The sequence below is a fragment of the Prinia subflava genome, chromosome 17, assembly GCF_021018805.1.
Source record: "Prinia subflava isolate CZ2003 ecotype Zambia chromosome 17, Cam_Psub_1.2, whole genome shotgun sequence".
Lineage (NCBI taxonomy): Eukaryota > Metazoa > Chordata > Aves > Passeriformes > Cisticolidae > Prinia > Prinia subflava.
This window is the reverse complement of record NC_086263.1, coordinates 3,894,725-3,912,031: the sequence shown is the minus strand read 5'-3', so window position 1 is coordinate 3,912,031 and position 17,307 is coordinate 3,894,725. Positions and strand designations below refer to the sequence as shown.

At 43.5% G+C, this 17,307-nt stretch overlaps 1 protein-coding gene across 33 annotated transcripts in view; it reads right to left on the bottom strand.

Annotated features, from left to right (window-relative positions):
- RBFOX1 (RNA binding fox-1 homolog 1) overlaps positions 1–17,307 on the bottom strand; it is an 818,485-nt gene that overhangs the window by 614,808 nt on the left and 186,370 nt on the right. For 6 of the 33 annotated variants that reach the window (XM_063414919.1, XM_063414936.1, XM_063414912.1 and 3 more), the window contains exon 1: positions 324–666. The exons of 26 other annotated variants lie outside the window; for them this stretch is intronic. Coding sequence is in view for 3 of the 7 variants with exons in the window: in XM_063414912.1 (XP_063270982.1) it covers positions 324–368 (45 nt within the window). In the remaining 4 variants the exon portion in view is untranslated. Of the gene's footprint in view, positions 1–323; positions 667–17,307 lie in introns of those variants that run through there. One more of the 33 variants, XM_063414920.1, reaches the window with a different exon arrangement.

Genomic DNA, 17,307 nt, shown 5'->3' with positions numbered 1-17,307 from the left:
CCCAAACCCCTCCATCTGGCCAGTGTCCCCTTCACCTGGCCGGCAGCCCCGTCACCTGATCGACATCCTCGCACCCCTCACCTGGCCCCCCGACGCCACCGCCTTCAGGTGGGGAAGCCCCTGCCGGGCTGTCCCGCAGCCCCACAGCCCCACACGCCGAACTCCTGGCATCCCCACAGCCCCGCACCCCGGGCTGTCCCACAGCCCCGCACCCCGGGCCGCCCCTCCCGGCGGGCCCGGGGGGCTCCGGGCGCTCCCCTCAGGCACAGGACGGCTCCCGCCCTCCCCCGGCCGAGACGGCCCCGGCGCCGCCGCTGCCTTACCTGAAGGGCATCTCCCACGCCTGCCAGCAGCTGCCAAGGTTTCATGGTCGGCGGCGGTGCCGGCGCTGCGCCGGGAGGAGCCGGGGGGAGCCGGGCGGCCCCGGCCGGCCCTGCAGCCCCCGGAGCCCCGGCAGCATCCACCGCCCCTCACAGCCCGGCCGGGCACGGCCGCCCGCCGCTGTGCCCGGCGCTGTGCCCGCCGCTGTGCCGGCGCTGTGCCGGCGCTGTGCCCGCCGCTGTGCCCGCGCTGTGCCCGGCGCTGTGCCCGGCTCTGAGCACGGCTCTGAGCCCGGCGCTGTGCCCGCCGCTGTGCCCGCGCTGTGCCCGCCGCTGTGCCCGCCGCTGTGCCCGGCTGTGCCGGCGCTGTGCCGGCGCTGTGCCCGCCGCTGTGCCCGCCGCTGTGCCCGCCGCTGTGCCGGCGCTGTGCCGGCGCTGTGCCCGGCGCTGTGCCCGCCGCTGTGCCCGGCGCTGTGCCCGGCGCTGTGCCCGCCGCTGAGCCCGGCGCTGTGCCCGGCCCTGCCCCGCTCCCGCGGAAGGGCAGCGCTGCCCGAGGCTCCCGCTACGCCCGCATTCTCCCCGCGGGCCGTGGGACGCTGTTTATGACTCTCGCTCCGCTGCGCTCCAGCACAGAGCCCTGGCTGCCTCTGCCTTCCCCTCCCGCCCGCCGCGCTCGGCAGTGCGGGCGCTCGGCGGAGCCGTTTTGTTTTATTTGGAGATAGGAGCAGCTCCACGCCGGCTTAGCTGAAAAACACAGCCTTGTGGGAAAGGAAGGTGGGCACGGGAGAGCAGATTACACTCAATAATTCATTTATGGAGTGGCTTAATGGATGGAGTTAATATTAGCTGCTTATTAAATATTAGACGTGGTGCTAAAGTTTGTGGGGGCTCACTGTTAGGATCAATCTTATCGACACAAAATGGTTAAGGTTTGCATTAAATGATGACTAATCTCTTGTGAAATTCTGAATTCCTTTTAGAATAATATTGCAGACTATGTCATTTTTAAGGCAAAGACTGGTTGGAACTGAAACAAAACCTGCAAATCTTGCACAAGACAGGGCAGCAATTAACCCATCTGTAGAGAAGGAAAAAAAGTTTCAGATAAACATTAAAACCTGATCCCTTTCACTACACAAAAGCATTACTTATGCCCTACCAAATACGATGCTATTTCAAAGTACATCTATTTATACAACTGAAGTTACAATCTGTAAACAACCACTTGTACTCTATTGAAAAATTCTCAAGATGCTGCTCAGAGGACTTTTCTAATTCTGCAAAATGAATTTCCTACCACGCATTCACTCTTTCTCAAAAACCCCAAAAGCTTATTAAAACATCTTTCAATATTATTCTGCAATCAAAATTGAGAACAATCTGATCTTTTGGAAAACAACTTACATCAATCACGTCCTTTTTGTAAATACAAGTCAAAGAATTTGCACCCCTTTTTGGCAGAATAGAAGAGACAAGGTTTAATTATGTTTTATGAAAGCTTAACATATAGAAAATAATATTAAATTCAGGCTGTTTTCCTTGTTTGGAAGTTTTTATTGTAGCCATGCTCACCTTATTACCCAAAGGGAAAAGAAAACTTTCTACCTAGACTATGGGACCACTAAGGCATCTTAATCATAAAGTGTATAATTTAAAAAAGAATGTTGCAAGGGTTGGCCTGACCACTGGGCTTAATAGCTAGAACATCTCAGAGCTCACACTGCCTCATTGTGTGGCCTGGACCATATTGTTCATCACTTCAGTTTTTTCACTTGTAAAATTAGAATAATACGACTTTGTGTCTCCCATCTCTGACTTCTCAGGAGGGCTCGAAGGATTAATGACCCTACAATGCCCTGAGAATGAATAAACACTAACTGCTAAGGCAGAGCTAATATGTTTCAGAGCATTAAAGCATTGAAATGTTAGAAATTCCAATTAAATCACTGTGTGTCTAAACATGGGTGAAGTAAAACGCAGGGATTACTAAAATACCATCCTCTACCACTTACAATCAACAAAATACTATGGGTTGGCTTATTAGTTCTGTTATTTAAATCTGATTTTTACCATCTATTCCTAGCGTTAAGCTCAGTTCCACTAAGAATGCCACCAGCAGCAATTAGCACTGCTAATTTACAGAACCAGGCTGTCCAGGGATGGCCACCAGAGTCAAAGCAGTCAGAAAACATCTCCATTACCCCTGGCCTGTTATTTTGAGCCTTTGCAGTGCATATGGGCCTTCAAACAGAGGACCTGCAATTCTGGGACATGCTACATGTGGTCCTCAGTGCTGTTCTTCAGAGATCCCCATGCTTTATTCAAGTAATAAAAAAGAGTTTGAACAAACTAATTGTCTCATTAGCAAAAAACAAAGGGGGGCAAGGGGGAAGCACTGGCAAAGCACACACTGCTGCAGAAAGAGCTGCATCACTCACAGTTGTGGCAACAATCAAAATCAAAACAATGGTCTGAATCCCTATGTCCAGCTTGAAAAAGATCATTGTGAATTAATGTTTCAGCCTGTAGAAATAGTAACCCCGAATAAAATTCCGTGCACATTACACATTCCTTTTCACACTCCCTCTCGGTGGTGGGTGAGCGTGGTTCCTCCAGCAGAACTAGAGGTGAAATGTCTGCAATCCCTCATGGCCCAAGGATGCCAGGGCCTGTCCTTGAGTCAGCGCAGGGGGCTGCAGAAGCTCAGCTGGGATGTCCCTGTTTGCCAGCAGGGACACTCCAGCAGGGACACTCCAGCAGGGACACTCCAGGGATACTCCAGGGATACTCACTGTGAGTGAACCAGACCCACCACAGCCACCCCCAGGGGCAGAGGGATGAGCAAAAGCTGGACTGGGAATCACAGCAGGGTTCAGCTGCTGCACATCCTCGCCGTGACCTCACACACATCTCCTGCCATGGCCAGGGGACCTCCTGGACCTTTGTCCTTCCCATTACACTTGCAGGGACAAACATTAAATAACTGAAATATTACTGTGATGGCAGCGGCTGTGGAGGTTTCAGTAATTCCAGATTTCTGTCTTTTCTACTATTCAAATGTTCAAATAAGTATTCTCAATGTACTTATTCAATAGTACAGATGAGTACCATCACATTATGTCTCATGGCACAGAAAAGTTGTAAATGAGTTTAGTTATTTGTCATCCCTCACATCTTTATCTCCTTAAAAAAGGAGTGTTTTTCTTCTGAATTGTCCAATTGACAAAGAAAATCACAAAAACACAGACCAAAGCACCTAAAGGTAAAATATGTGTCTTTTAGTGAATGGTGCAGCTGGAGGTTTTTTTAAACTGATGCAAAGGTGCACATGTCATCCTAGAAAGCTTCCAGCTCAAAGTCTACAGCAGGTAACTGATTTAGCTGTAATTTCCTGAACTAAGTTTCTGTGCTGTGGGAACTATTAAAAACCAACATAACCACAGAAGGAAAGTGAATACTGGCAAAATTCACAAGCAGCATCTCAAGCAGAAGGTTATTCTGCAGCTGTCCAGTTTGAGAAGTGCTTTTACTACAGTTAAACAGGGCAGTGAAATGTGGTTTAATCTTTAATGCACGTCCGTGTCCAACACACGGGGGCTCTCCATGCCTGATGGATTCCTGCTGAATGGTTTCTTCCTACGAGCCATCTAATGAGCGGCACCACACCAGGGAAGCCTAATGAAGCATTTTCAGATGGAAAAGTATCCTGTGATTTATCACAAACGTGCTGCAGTTTTAGTTCAAAGGGGTTTGTGGTTTCCATGTGCAAGTTTGAGCCAGATAACCAACGTGTTTAAAAAATCCAGCATCCATCAGATGCCACAAGCCCAAGAGAGCAGTTGGAGCTCCAGGAAATCTGCATCTGAGAATGCATGGTGTTAACTGAAGCTAAATCATATCTTTTGGAGAGAAACTAAATGATAAAGATTTTAAATCTGAACTGTCGAAAGAAATACAATCAGAAAACAAAAGTTTTTCCTCTACCAAGCAGAATTTTAAAATGGTCTCTAGGGGTTGGTTCCTGTAAGCATCCACAACGTTGCTAAGAGCACAGTGAAACTAATTACAAAAGTACACAAAAATAATTGGGTTCAACACTAGACCTACGTAAGAGATGTTCCAAAATAACAGTGGCACAAAACACTAGGTGTTTTTAGAAATCATTTTTCTGTATATTCGAAATGTCACTACTTTTCTCTAGCCAATTGCTCACAAGTAGCCTCCCTAAAGAATTAGTAAATGTGATTATACCGATCTAATTTCTTCATTTTGCATCAGGAGTTGGGGTTGCCTTTTCCCAAGGTGTATTTGCTGCTGATGTCACCAATCTCCCCTGAAGGTTCTAGTTCTGTTTCTGCCATTCATACAATTAGTGTAGTTCACAAATGAGGTGGTTTACACACTGCAAGAGTCCCAAGGTACTTTCACACTCTTACTGCAATGCTAAATGTAAAAGTTTGCAGCATATTAAATGAAAATTTTATTTTCCTATATTTTGTCAAAAAAATTCATGTCTAATTTCATTCAGAAACAGCATATCAAACACCACCAATAAAACAGTAGACGGACATAATTTTGATGCAACTAAACTAGTGCTGCACTAATAAATGTTACTTCAAACATTGCCACAAAAAAGTTTCCTGCATAAATGCTATGAAAACTGCTATAAAAATAACCACTCATGCCTGTACTCACCCCCCTGTAAAGAGTAAAAATGAATATTCCACAGGATAGGGATTTTTTGCACAGCCACTGCTGCTTAGAAGGTCAAGTTCAAAGAAGAATTACTTATCCAAAGCCCTAAAATAAAGCAAAGTTTCTGAAAAAGCATCAAATCAAGGAAAAAAATCTGTGTCTCAAGTGTAAGGAAAGCACCAGACACCATTTACTTTCACCATTCACTTTCAAGGCTGCTGACACTTTCTTTGAGCTTGTTGCAAAGTTTAATGTGAAACATAAGGTAACAACACATCTACCAACATGAAGAAAAAACAGGTCTCTGAAAAGTCTTGAAGCAAAATAATTCCTTCTGTGCTTATACATATTCAGAGCCCTGTTGAAATGCTAAAGTTGTCACAGGAATTTGCATTCCTAAAGCAGACAGCATTTCCACAGGAACACGGATTACTAGTCAAGGCTGCAACATGGACTTTAACATTCCACTATTTATGTCCTTCAGAGGTAATCTGGATCTGCATTTAGGTGTTTTTCCCAAATAAATTACTTTTTTTGTTGTTTACTAATTAGGAAACAACTTCTAACTGTGTTGTGAATTCAAAACTCTTCCAATTCCGTAATCTTTTTTTCCTTCCCACAGTATTAATGCCAATTTCTTCCTCCATAAAACCATGAAAGGTTGATTTGCCTACAGAGCCTCCTGACCAGGAAAACACACAGTGCTCACCACAGCAGCAGGAGGAAATGTCAAAACACAATGGGAAACACCTAAAAAACCTGGAATTGTAATTGCTTTCCCTTGGAGACCAAACCAAGGTGCAAGGTAACACCTCCAAATGATGAAGTGCAGCCCATGCCACAGAGCAGGGCCCTGAATGCTGCTCAGGACATCAGATAAAGTCAAATTAAAGCACTTCCAGCCCCGGATCACATCTGGAGGCACTGAGGGAGCAGCCAGCCTCCCCCAGCCATGCCAGTGTGAATTGAGGCTCTGCCTTTGCCCCCCCAGCAGAGCACAGCCCCCCGAGTCTGACCCCTGCCTGCACCCACCGCCAAGGAAAGAGAATGGCAGAGTTTGGGGATTCATACAAGATTTTTGGCCCAGAAAGTAGGAAAAGAAATACTCCTGGGCAGCTCTGTGAGATGGATGGAGGTAGAATTTTGTTGAGAAAATGGGTAACTATCTGTTATTTTATCCTTAGTTAATGACAAATCTTTATTTCACAGCTGTATTTATTTTTACTCCACCTATTTTCATTTGCAGTTGCTCTCCAGATCACAGAACACACCAATGAGACTTCTGTCACTAGCTTTAGAGGTACAGTGTTTACTTCCTACTAAAATTAATGCAAAGATTTAAATATCTTTAAAAGTAGAGGACATGAAGCAGTATAGAGCTTGTTACTTGAGATACTTTAAAATATTTTCATTGTTAATATAACACAACCACACAAATGCCACGACTTTCTGCAAAATCAAGCAGAAGGCAAAGGTTGGGACCACCTCCAGCTCAGTTCTTGGGGACCTCCTCTCCTTTAAAGTCCTGCTGGCACAGAGAATGTCACAGCTTGTGGATGCAGGCAGCCCCTTGCTCCTGCTCATCTGTGGCACAACACAGTTAACTAATTAATTTTTTTAAGTATTCAAGACGTGACACATGCACGGGATTGAATACAGATTAGCATTACAATAATCACAAAGCTTTTGTAGCCTCGAATTTGCCTTCTTGCAGCGAAGTTCCCTTTAATGTGCAAATGAAGGATGCCACTCCGTATCTGGAAATAAACAGGCTCATTGTGATGGTGGCTGGTCACAAACATTCAGGGTTATATTAACAGCACAGAAAAATAAAAGATCCACGCCCAGCTGCCTGGTGCCACCTCCTGATCCAGCCCACCAGTGACATCCTGGAGTGGTGTTTGCAAAGTCTCCTTCCCCCCAGGGTTCCAGATTTAAGTTTTTTTCATGAGTTGCAAGGGCCTTTTTGGCCTAGTTATAAAGACAGGGTATGTTTGCCAAACTGAGTCAGAGGAGAGCAAAAGGGACATGAAGTTGTCTCAAAAGTTCAAACCCAGCCAAAGCTGAGAGAGAGGTTCAGAGGAGAGATGGCCTAAGCAGGAAAATGCAAAAGGGAATGGGGAAACAGGGAAGTGAGCTGGCTGGAGTGTTCAAACCCCTGACAATAACTGTTAAGGGAAACAGAATGATTAATTTTTTCCTTTTTATTTTTTTTACTTTTCAGTTATTGAGATTAACTAAATCAATGAGTCTGGAGTCACCTCACACTTCACAAGCCCCACTTCACACATGACCAAAGGACCAGCACTGAAGAAATCCTTTAGTGACTGTGCTGAGGCCCTGGCACAGGGTGCCCAGAGCAGCTGTGGCTGCCCCTGGATCCCTGGCAGTGCCCAAGGCCAGGCTGGACAGGGCTGGGAGCAGCCTGGGACAGTGGGAGGTGTCCCTGCCATGGCAGGGGTTGGGACAAGATGAGCTTTAAGGTCCCTTCCAACCCAAACCACTCTGGGATTCATGTGTTTGGCAAAAAGGGCTGCTCCTGGGAGCTGTTGGTAAACAGCACATTCCTGACAGGATCCTCAGTGCCAGGGCAGATAATTACAGGGTTTGCTTTACAGTGAGATGCAAAACACAGCTCAGAAATAGACGGACCTTCAGAAGGATTTAGGGAGACCAACGCTAAGTTGGTGATCCATCAAGGAATGCACACAGGGTATTTCATATCAAAATCTACATAAGATGTTCCCGAGAAAAATGAGTGCACAATATTTTAAAAACAAATTTCACACGTTTTCCTGACAAAATGTTGTGGACTCGTGGTGTTAATTTTAGCAGTTTCAATTGGATTTGGTACAGTTGGAAATGCAAGGGTAAATCTGCAGTAATCAGGATGTGACACTCGTTAACACTTTCACAAAATACCCACTGGATTTGCATAAACTCTGCAAAGATTCATTGGTGAATCTTTAATATGAGATTTCCCTTGGTTTTACTCCACATTCAGCTCCATTTGCCCTCCCTCTCTCCTCTCCCCTGCCAGTGAGGACTGCTGTAAACAGTTCATAACAAAGCATAATAAAATGTACTAAAAAACTAAAATATACTTGTAATTACCCAAAAGCCTATGTAATTGCATATATAATTTCATAAACTGCAAATATTTTTCAAGAAATTCTTCTGTAAGGGAGAGAAATACTAATTGGATACAACGGCTTGATAGAGTGGCACTCCAAGTCACTTAATAAATCTGGAGATGCACAGGCAAGTTCTTTAATGACCTGTGTATAAAACCCATCCGTGGCCCAGCTTGCAGACAGCACAGCATTTGCATGTAAAATAGCAGGAAAAGAGTCTAGAAAATGGATAAACCACTAAGGCAGCAGAAGGCTTCTGGTTCTGACACAAAAAATTTAGGCAAATACCGCTATTAAGGGAGACAGTTCTGGCTACTCCCAAAATCGTACGTGTGAGGATAAATTAAAATATATAAAAAAATGAATCCGGGTCATTTAAGTCTTCCTTGAGAAAGACACCCTTCTCAAGAGTCAATATTTGCCATGAGTTTTTAGTTGAACTAGCCAGGACCTATTGCACTACTCTGCATCAGGGTGGGCTATTACAGCACTGTCCAATATGTAATGCAAAATTCACAATGGAAAAAAATGATCTCTTTTGAACTACTGCAAAAAACATTACCAGGTGTAAAAATTCTCATGGAAGTTCATTCTGCTTCTAAAAAATCCTTTTTGTTACTTTTGGTTCTAAATAGAAATCTTCTACAGGAACGGTTATGAGTTCAGCATCAATAGGGTAAGTTTAAGTAAATTTAGGATAAGATTCAGAATAAAATTTTAAATTCAATTCCTTTCCCTGTACTAAATTCCTGCAAAGATACATAAATGACATTTAATTTCTGGTGTGCTACACTCCAACCCACCCGTTTCTGTCAGAGCCCAAGCTCTGAAATGATTTGAACTATGTACCTGTACAGAACGGCTTCACCAGACAATAGATTATTTCACTTGCTTGCATTTTGAGCAAATTTATTGACTGAGAGTCTCATTTCATTGCTCCTACTCAACACATCATTATCTCTGATATCCCACAAGCACATGAAAGAATTTTCTAAAGGAAAATACAACCTAAGTGTGAGGGCCAGGATCCGTTCCTGTATTTTATTTCTGGTTAAACTCTCAGGCTCAGATCACCTTTATGTCTTGTTCACTACTGAGTAATGGAAGCAGGCTGGGGAGAAAAATGAATATAAGTAGTTTTATTTGTCTTGTGGAATCTTTTTAAAGACAAATTAGAACATCAGAACTTGGATATTTTTTTCCCTGCTGAACAACTGTGAATTGTGCTGAGGTCACTTGAAGTGTAAATACTCTGAGCACTTTTCATTTGGGTTTTCATTTTAAAAAAGTCATCTTGAAGTGGAACAAATTTTTTTGTTACGGTTTAGCAAGCAGAATTCTCAGTCCAATGCTTTAATGCTCCCAAAGCACAACTGATCACAAAGCAACAGCAGATCTTGGTAAGTGAAAATTCAAAAAATTTCTCTAACTCAGAATTACCCATTTTCAAGGCTTACCCATCACAAGACTAATTTGTACCCATAAAAAAGCACAAAAACTTGGGAGATAATTTCAGCAGCCACACTAGCAACAGCACCCTCTGTGCCATTCCTCAAAGAATTCTCCTTGTTGGATGCACAACTGGATGGTCAACGCAGCAAAGCATTCCCTGGTTCAGGACTGCAGGGGTTTCACCCAAAACTGGAGAGCAAGAAAATGAATAAATCAATAAATAAATAAATTAGAAAGGCATTACAGGCTTTCAGAGTGTGCTAATGATGTGTGAACTCCCTGACCCTGTGACTGAAGTGGTGGTTATTATTGGACAACCACTGGGAAAATAAGCTGTTAGAAAATAAGAAGTCTTTACTTTTATGTCACTAATTCAAATGGCACAATAATGACTCCTTTGAACACAATTTCTCAAAGCTGTCATATATTGTTCAGGAGAGATGAGGAAAACAAGTTCATCAGATATTTCCCTTCTCATTTCCCTGTATCAGTGGCAGGAATCTCCAAACACATGCATGACCCACTGTCCCTCACTAGAGCGTGAAGTAAGACTGGGATGGGCAGCCCCTTTCTGCCTTGCATGGGCCAGGGATTGTAGGGGGAGAATTAAATTTCAGGGTGGAAAACCAGGAAAAGGAAGAGGACACTGTATTCTGCTTCATAACTCCCTGTGCCTGAGTATAGTGGACATTTTTGGTGGCTCAAAGGGCTGGGGTGCACAGAAATTCAGCAACAACTGAAGTATGGATAATTTCTGTGACTATAAGGTGATTGTTTTTGGCACTCATACCTGGTTGTCTGCAGCAATTCCATCTAGACAGAACTTGGAAACTGGGTGTCAGAAATGGGGCCCTGAGGAACCTGCATCAGCAAGAATTCCTTAAAATGCAGACAGCATGGGAAAACAGACCCAATATCCTGAGGGCTGACAGCCTGCCCTGGGCACGGAGCTGGCACAGGAGAAGGAGGCTGGGTTGGCAGCAGCTGCAGCTCGGGGCTCAGGCACTGCCTGCACCTCCCTGCACTGCTGCTGGGCACACAGAGGTGTGCCTGGGGCAGAAATGCAAACTCGGGACAAGCCATGCAGGCCACGAGACTTTCTGCTACTCTCAGAGGCATGAAATGAAAGCTGGTTATTTGTACCCTGGGAGCTCTTCAGCCTGATTCTGGAATAAAGACACAGCACATGGAGCCAGAGCTGGCACTAGAGAAAACTCAAGATTCCAAATGAGGGAACAGGGAATGCCACGTTCACCATAATGTTATGGCCACAGCCCTGCTCCAGACACCAACCTGCACAGAACATGCTTTTCCAGAGAGACCAGGCTTCTTTCTGAAAACACACAAAAAGTCAGCACTGCCATTCCATTCTGGTATCACTGATTTTGGAATTATTGTTCCTTCCAAATGTCACCACTCCCAGGGTGTTCCAAGGCTCCTAGAATTTCATGGCCATTGCTGCCCTCTCTTCTCTTTAGGAGAACCCTCAATCCCCCCATTCAGAAAATAAACTGAAGGGCTGTAAACCACTGGGAAGTGATAATTTCACCTGGGAAACAAAATGGCATTCACACTCTGAACAACACATAAGGAAAACAGGGAAAATTCAAGACACCAGTGAGGGCAACATATTCCACATTGACTTCAGCTGGAAAAAATTAATTTGTGGATATAAAATTTTGAATGAAAATTACAGTAATAATAAAACTGCAAGTCAACTTTTTACTGCATTGCAATAAAATATTATTCAAAGCTTCAGTATATCTCATTCTAGTGGAAAGTTCAAAAGAAAGAACAAAAAAGATTTAGGAGGTTATCCTTTTAGATATATTTGTGACATATCTATATTTTTATATTTCTGTGCATAAATATCACAGAAATGTTCCCAAACTAATACATTTGCTGAGACTTTTAAAAGAAATACAGTTCACCACTATTCTATCAATAAGACAGAGAACTCAAGAAAAGCAAGAGATCCAAATTACCCCCCCAGCCCCAGTGATGCTCACCTGAATGTCTGCTGCACTGAATAAACATTATTTATATATTTGTATCCACATATATTTAATAACCTGAATAGACGAGCAAGTACAACCTGATTGCGATTATTTGAAAAATAGAAAAGCACCAGAGATGTTTTTGAATTGCAACGCCAGGAGCAATGGTCAGGAATATTTTGTAGAGGAGTTGTGTAGATCAGTTGTTCACAACAGGCTGGAAGGCTCTGACTGCCAAGGCTTTGACAGTAAATTGCCATCTCCTTTTAATAAAATGGGAAGAGTAAGGCTTAATTTACAACAGAAAAGAAAATTTCCTGCATTCTTGTGAATTCTCACACATCATTAAGTCATTTTTCTGTTATTCCAAGAGCTGTGGGGTGTGGGTGATTTCCCTAATTGAACTCAAAGTCAGAGTAGGACGATTTTTGGAGCACCACTGAAAGATTCTCCTATTTTTATTAAATTCCACACCTAGAGAAGTGAGTGACCATCACATCACCTCTGCTCTGACAGTTTTATTATTTCATGCCAACTTCACAGTGACTTGAGCTGCTCCTCATGCCACAAACGCCTTCCAAGTGTCACAGCTACTCTGCAGATTTCCCAACACAGCCCTTCTAAGACTTCTAAATGGCTGCTCCAGCTACATCCTTAAAACTTACCAATATTTCCAGAGAACACGATATTCCATATTTGTTTACATTTTTATAACTACACATCACCCCAAGCAAATAAACTGTGTTTCCTAACCTGTGGAGTTTTGCAGTATTTATTGAAATTGTAGAATTCATGCTGTTATTATGAGAGCATGAAACAACAAATGTAAAATTAAAACTCATCGTTACCTTGAAATCTGGCACGAAACCTGAAACTCAATTAAATCTTATCTAAATGCCAAAACCAAGGAGAAGGAAAACACCACCAAAGGGAAAACTTGTTCCTAGATTCTTGTTGCTATTTCCTATTCAATTTGTTTGCATATTTACAAACAGAAGACCAAAAAAAAGGCACCTGAACAGCCACAACTGAATCACCTGGAACGGTGAGAGGCTGGCATGTGGATGAAGGGAAAGATCTTTCCATTCAAGACTTTGAAAAGTCTAAATCTGCTCCAAATCCAGACTTGGAGAGCTGTTGAGATGCGGATTTAATTCTCTGGATGAGTCTTATACCATATACTGATTGAGACCAATAAAATTACACAAAATGGGATAATTTTTTACCATATCCAAGGAGATATGAAATCACTTGCCTGGGCAGAACTCAGTATCAGCTGAACTGCTGCCCCCCCACCTGCACACAGAAATGCACACAGCTACAACTGCAAGCAGCTGTCAGGAATTCTCTGAAAACATCCATTGAAACAAGAGGAAAAGTTTGCACAGCTTTTCATTCGTGAACTTGACAACAGATGAAGAATTAAACCAAATTATTTTTCTTGCGAAAGGGGACAGGATGTCATTTGATTCAAACCTGCTGCTCCAATTATTTGGTCATTAGAGCAATGATTCACCATTCCAGGCACCTTTGTACACAGTTCTGGGCCCGTATCAAAGAAGCCAATCTACCATGCAGAGCACGGGAAGTCAAGTTCTCCCAGGAAAGACATTTTTATTTCTGCCAATTCTACTATATAAATCTTCGAATAATAATAAGCTCAATAAATTTAATGCAGCTGGAAATGACTCAGAGAAGCAGGAATGGCAGGCCTTCGATGCAGAATGAGTGACAGGCCAAGGAAAGGAGAGGACAGCTGGAATGACAGCCAAGCCACAGTGTAAATCACCAGTGAGCTGTCTGAGAACTCTGCAGGACACCACCAGGGATGGTTGTTGGGCTGCACAGAATGGGGTAGCATTGGAAATTGGAAAACAATTGCCTGAAGACTGAAGAACACAGATTGGAGTACAAAGATTGGAACAGCCTAAAGAAAATAAGAATGGAGATAGGAAGGCCAACTACAAGGTCACTGACTAACCCAGAAAGCACCAGAGGCACCATCCCAGGTGAGGAGCAGGCAAGCCCTGCTCCCTGCTGTGGAATCCCAGCAGATGAGGGGTGAGGTGTGTCTCAAGCACAGAGCTGGGTGCCCCAGGGGCCAGCCAAGGGCTGCTGGCAAGAGCTACATGTGGAGTAAGCTCACCTCTCACGATCTGAGACAGGCTGTCAAACAAAGCCCCCTTGCACCACTGAAAATCAGTCTTTACAGAAAGCTTCTAAATACGTCAGAAAGGAAACGTGTGCAGTAAAACCTGTGAGCTGTTCCCTGCAGACACAGCCCTTCTGCCAAAGGTCTTACTGCAGGTCTTTCAGTTAAGTGAAATATAAATTGGTAACTGTTGTTGATACTAATTTCTTGGACACTTATAACTAAATTATCCACTAGAGAGCACAGCAACATTTTCAAACACATTCTGCTTATGCCTGCAAGTGCCAAGTGAGGTCCTTGTGGCACTCAAAGTCACTCTCTACACAAGAAATATGCTAAACAATCTGCCATGCACAGCAGAGATAAGGAATGGACTCAATACAGGGCTTGAATGAGAAAAGGTCAACAGACCATGAACTTTTAATGAACAAATTTCAGCTGCTCCCAGCCTGGTGTGCAGTTCTTGGACATTACTGATGAAATAGCTTCTTTTGCATTATACACTTCTGTGTATAAATATATAACAACATACAACAGAAGGAGAAAATACATTCCTCCTTCCTGCAGGAGAAAGCCCGAGCAGCACAGCTCATCGGCATTCTGGGCAAGAGCTGCTCTGCTTCCTGGTCTCCAATATATTCTGGTGATGTCATGACATTTTTATTTTCCATTAAAGAAAACCTTTCATCATTTACCACTTCCCATTTTAATGAGCATCCTGAAAATTCATCTATTGTTTAAAAATATAAATAAAATGTTCTTCAGTTTTGCTGTATTTTACAGTTGCTGAGAACAAAAAGAATATCATCCATAAATAGTACTCTGGAATTTCTGCTTTAAAATATTGTTTAAAACTGCTGTGTTCCCACAGGACTTCATCAATACATTGACAAGGGTGTCCACAGCATGCAGAAACCTGAATTACACATCTCAGAGCCACAGGGAGACAAATTACCAGAGATCTTTGCTAAATATGTTTTTCTTCCTTTTCCCACAAACCATTTGAGTCAGTCATTGCTGTAAAAAGATTAATAGCATAGGGCATCTTGTATTCCCAGAAAAACATAGAACTTGGCATATCTAGTCAAATATGTTCAGAAGTGGACAGATTTAGACACTGAAAAAGAAAAGTCATCGAAAGTGTTTAAGTCTGAAATAAGCTACATGCAAGACAAATCTTGTCCTAAACACCATCAGATACTGCTTTATAATCTGGAGAAGAGGGGGCTTATAGACATTTCTCATTTATGTTGGCACCCCCATGAATAGAAATAATAAAATAGAAATAAAATAGAATTTTAAAGCTGACAGCAAAGAGAAGTGCTAGGAAAGCATTCACTGTCCATGGGAGCTGTAAGCAGCACAGTCGGCTGGGGGGATGGAAATCACTTGACAGCCATTACTGCAAACAAAGAGGAACAAATAGCAAGGTGCAGAAAATCCAAATCAGCCAGAAGGGATGAACACAAGCCACAGCAAAGGTGCTTCATGAGTACAAAGGCTAACGTGGATTTCCACAGCTCAGCTTAACAGGGTGTTGAAATATCGTATAATACAGATTATGGAAGTGCTAAATGCAATGTATTCACAGAAACACAGAATGCCCTGGGCCAAAGGGACCTTAAAACTCACCCAGTGCCACCCCTGCCATGCCAGGGACACCTTCCACCATCCCAGGCTGCTCCAAGCCCTGTCCAGCCTGGCCCTGGACACTGCCAGGGATCCAGGGGCAGCCACAGCTGCTCTGGGCACCCTGTGCCAGGGCCTGCCCACCCTCCCAGGGAACAATTCCACCCCAATTTCCAATCTAAACCTCCTCCAGTTTCAGGCCAGTCCCCTTTGTCCTACGAATGTCCCCATGAAAAGTCCCTGTCCAAACCCTCAGTGCGATTTCTTTGGGAATACTCTAATCCACTTTTCATTTTCTTCAACCCTTTCAGTTTAAAATCATCATTACAGTAATTTTCATAATAGGCATTGCTACATGTTTGTACAGTTGAAGAAAAACAAACAAACAAACAAAACCACAAAAAAACCCCACCAAAACCCTAAAAATAGAGAGAAGACATATGAATTATCAGGTTTTCTCACTGTAATCTACAATTATGGATAACTCCTGGCACAAGGGAGTTAACCAGTTAACCAAAGCCTCCTCAACACTGAGAAATGTGTTTCAGTATTGACAGATCTGATTTCCTCCTTGCCTTTCACATCACACTAATGGGGTCTCAGAGTGGGAGGTGTAGGGGTGGTATCTGAAATGGTTTAATTGACCACACCCTTCAAAACAAGGCTAGAAAGCAGCAGCAGCCAGACCCTACCTAGAGAGCAAGTCTGTGATACAGGCAGTGTCTGCTTCAGCAAAAAGAGTTGAGCCTTTTCTGATGATTTCCAGCCCCCCAGTCAAACAGTTCTCTGCAGCATAAAGTGTCCAGGGCTCGGGAGCAGAGCTGCTTTGAAGGGGGGAAAGATTTCCTGGCTGGAGATGAAGTGCTGACCCGTGGTTGTTAGAGCTGCAGCTCCTTCACCTGCATGGTTTTCATAAGTGTTTTGGCTCTGCAAGAGTTGATGAGCAGTTTAACATCCTGCTGGGAAAATAATAGCTTCTACATCCAAGTGTGGACTGCTTCCATTCATCCAGGGAAGAAAAGTCTCTGTAGGTGCAAAGGCTCACACGAAATATATACTTTTAATAAAGCATTTAGAGGCAAAAGGAATGATACTGACTTTCCATCTCAGTTAAAGACAGGCTCATGAAGGAAAAAAAATTCGTTCATGTTGGACAAATGCTGAAGCTGATGGGCCTAAGGGTTCTGTGTGCAGTGTACCACACACTTCCAAATGGATTCTAAGTGGATTTATCTTCTTAAAAGGTGTTTTGGCTTTGTTTAAATTACTGATTTTAAATTTGACAGAAGTCACTCGAAGGACTATTATTTTCAAACAGCATTACCACAATAAAAAATTTTAAAAATCTAGATCAAAGCAGGAAATATTATTATTCAGAAAAATTCTGCACCTCTGACTGGTTAGAGTGTATCACACAAGGACAAGAAAAGGCTCAGTTAGAGGAAAAGCCACAGTAAAGAGGCTCCATTAATGAAGCAAGAAGAAAGGACATATTTAATACCATGGAGAGGTGGTAATTTGAACTCATCAGTGTGGGTTCTTTCTCCAGCAGATGGAGAGAGAGATGGAATAATCCCTCTCATAAACTTCACCTTTCTGTGGCTTGCCAGGCGCCTTTTGAACACCCAGATGTGCCCAGCATCACATCCCTGAGGCTGCCCCAGCAGGGCTGGGCACACAGTGAGGTTTGGGAGCACACAGTGAGGATTGAGGGGCACACAATAACATTTGGGGCACAGTGAGATCTGGGGCACACAGTGATGATTGGGGTCACACAGTGAGATTTGGGGCACACAGTGAGGTTTGGGGTCACACAGTGAGGTTTGGGGGGCACACAGTGAGGTTTGGGGTCACACAGTGAGATTTGGGGCACACAGTGAGGTTTGGGGTCACACAGTGAGGTTTGGGGGGCACACAGTGAGGTTTGG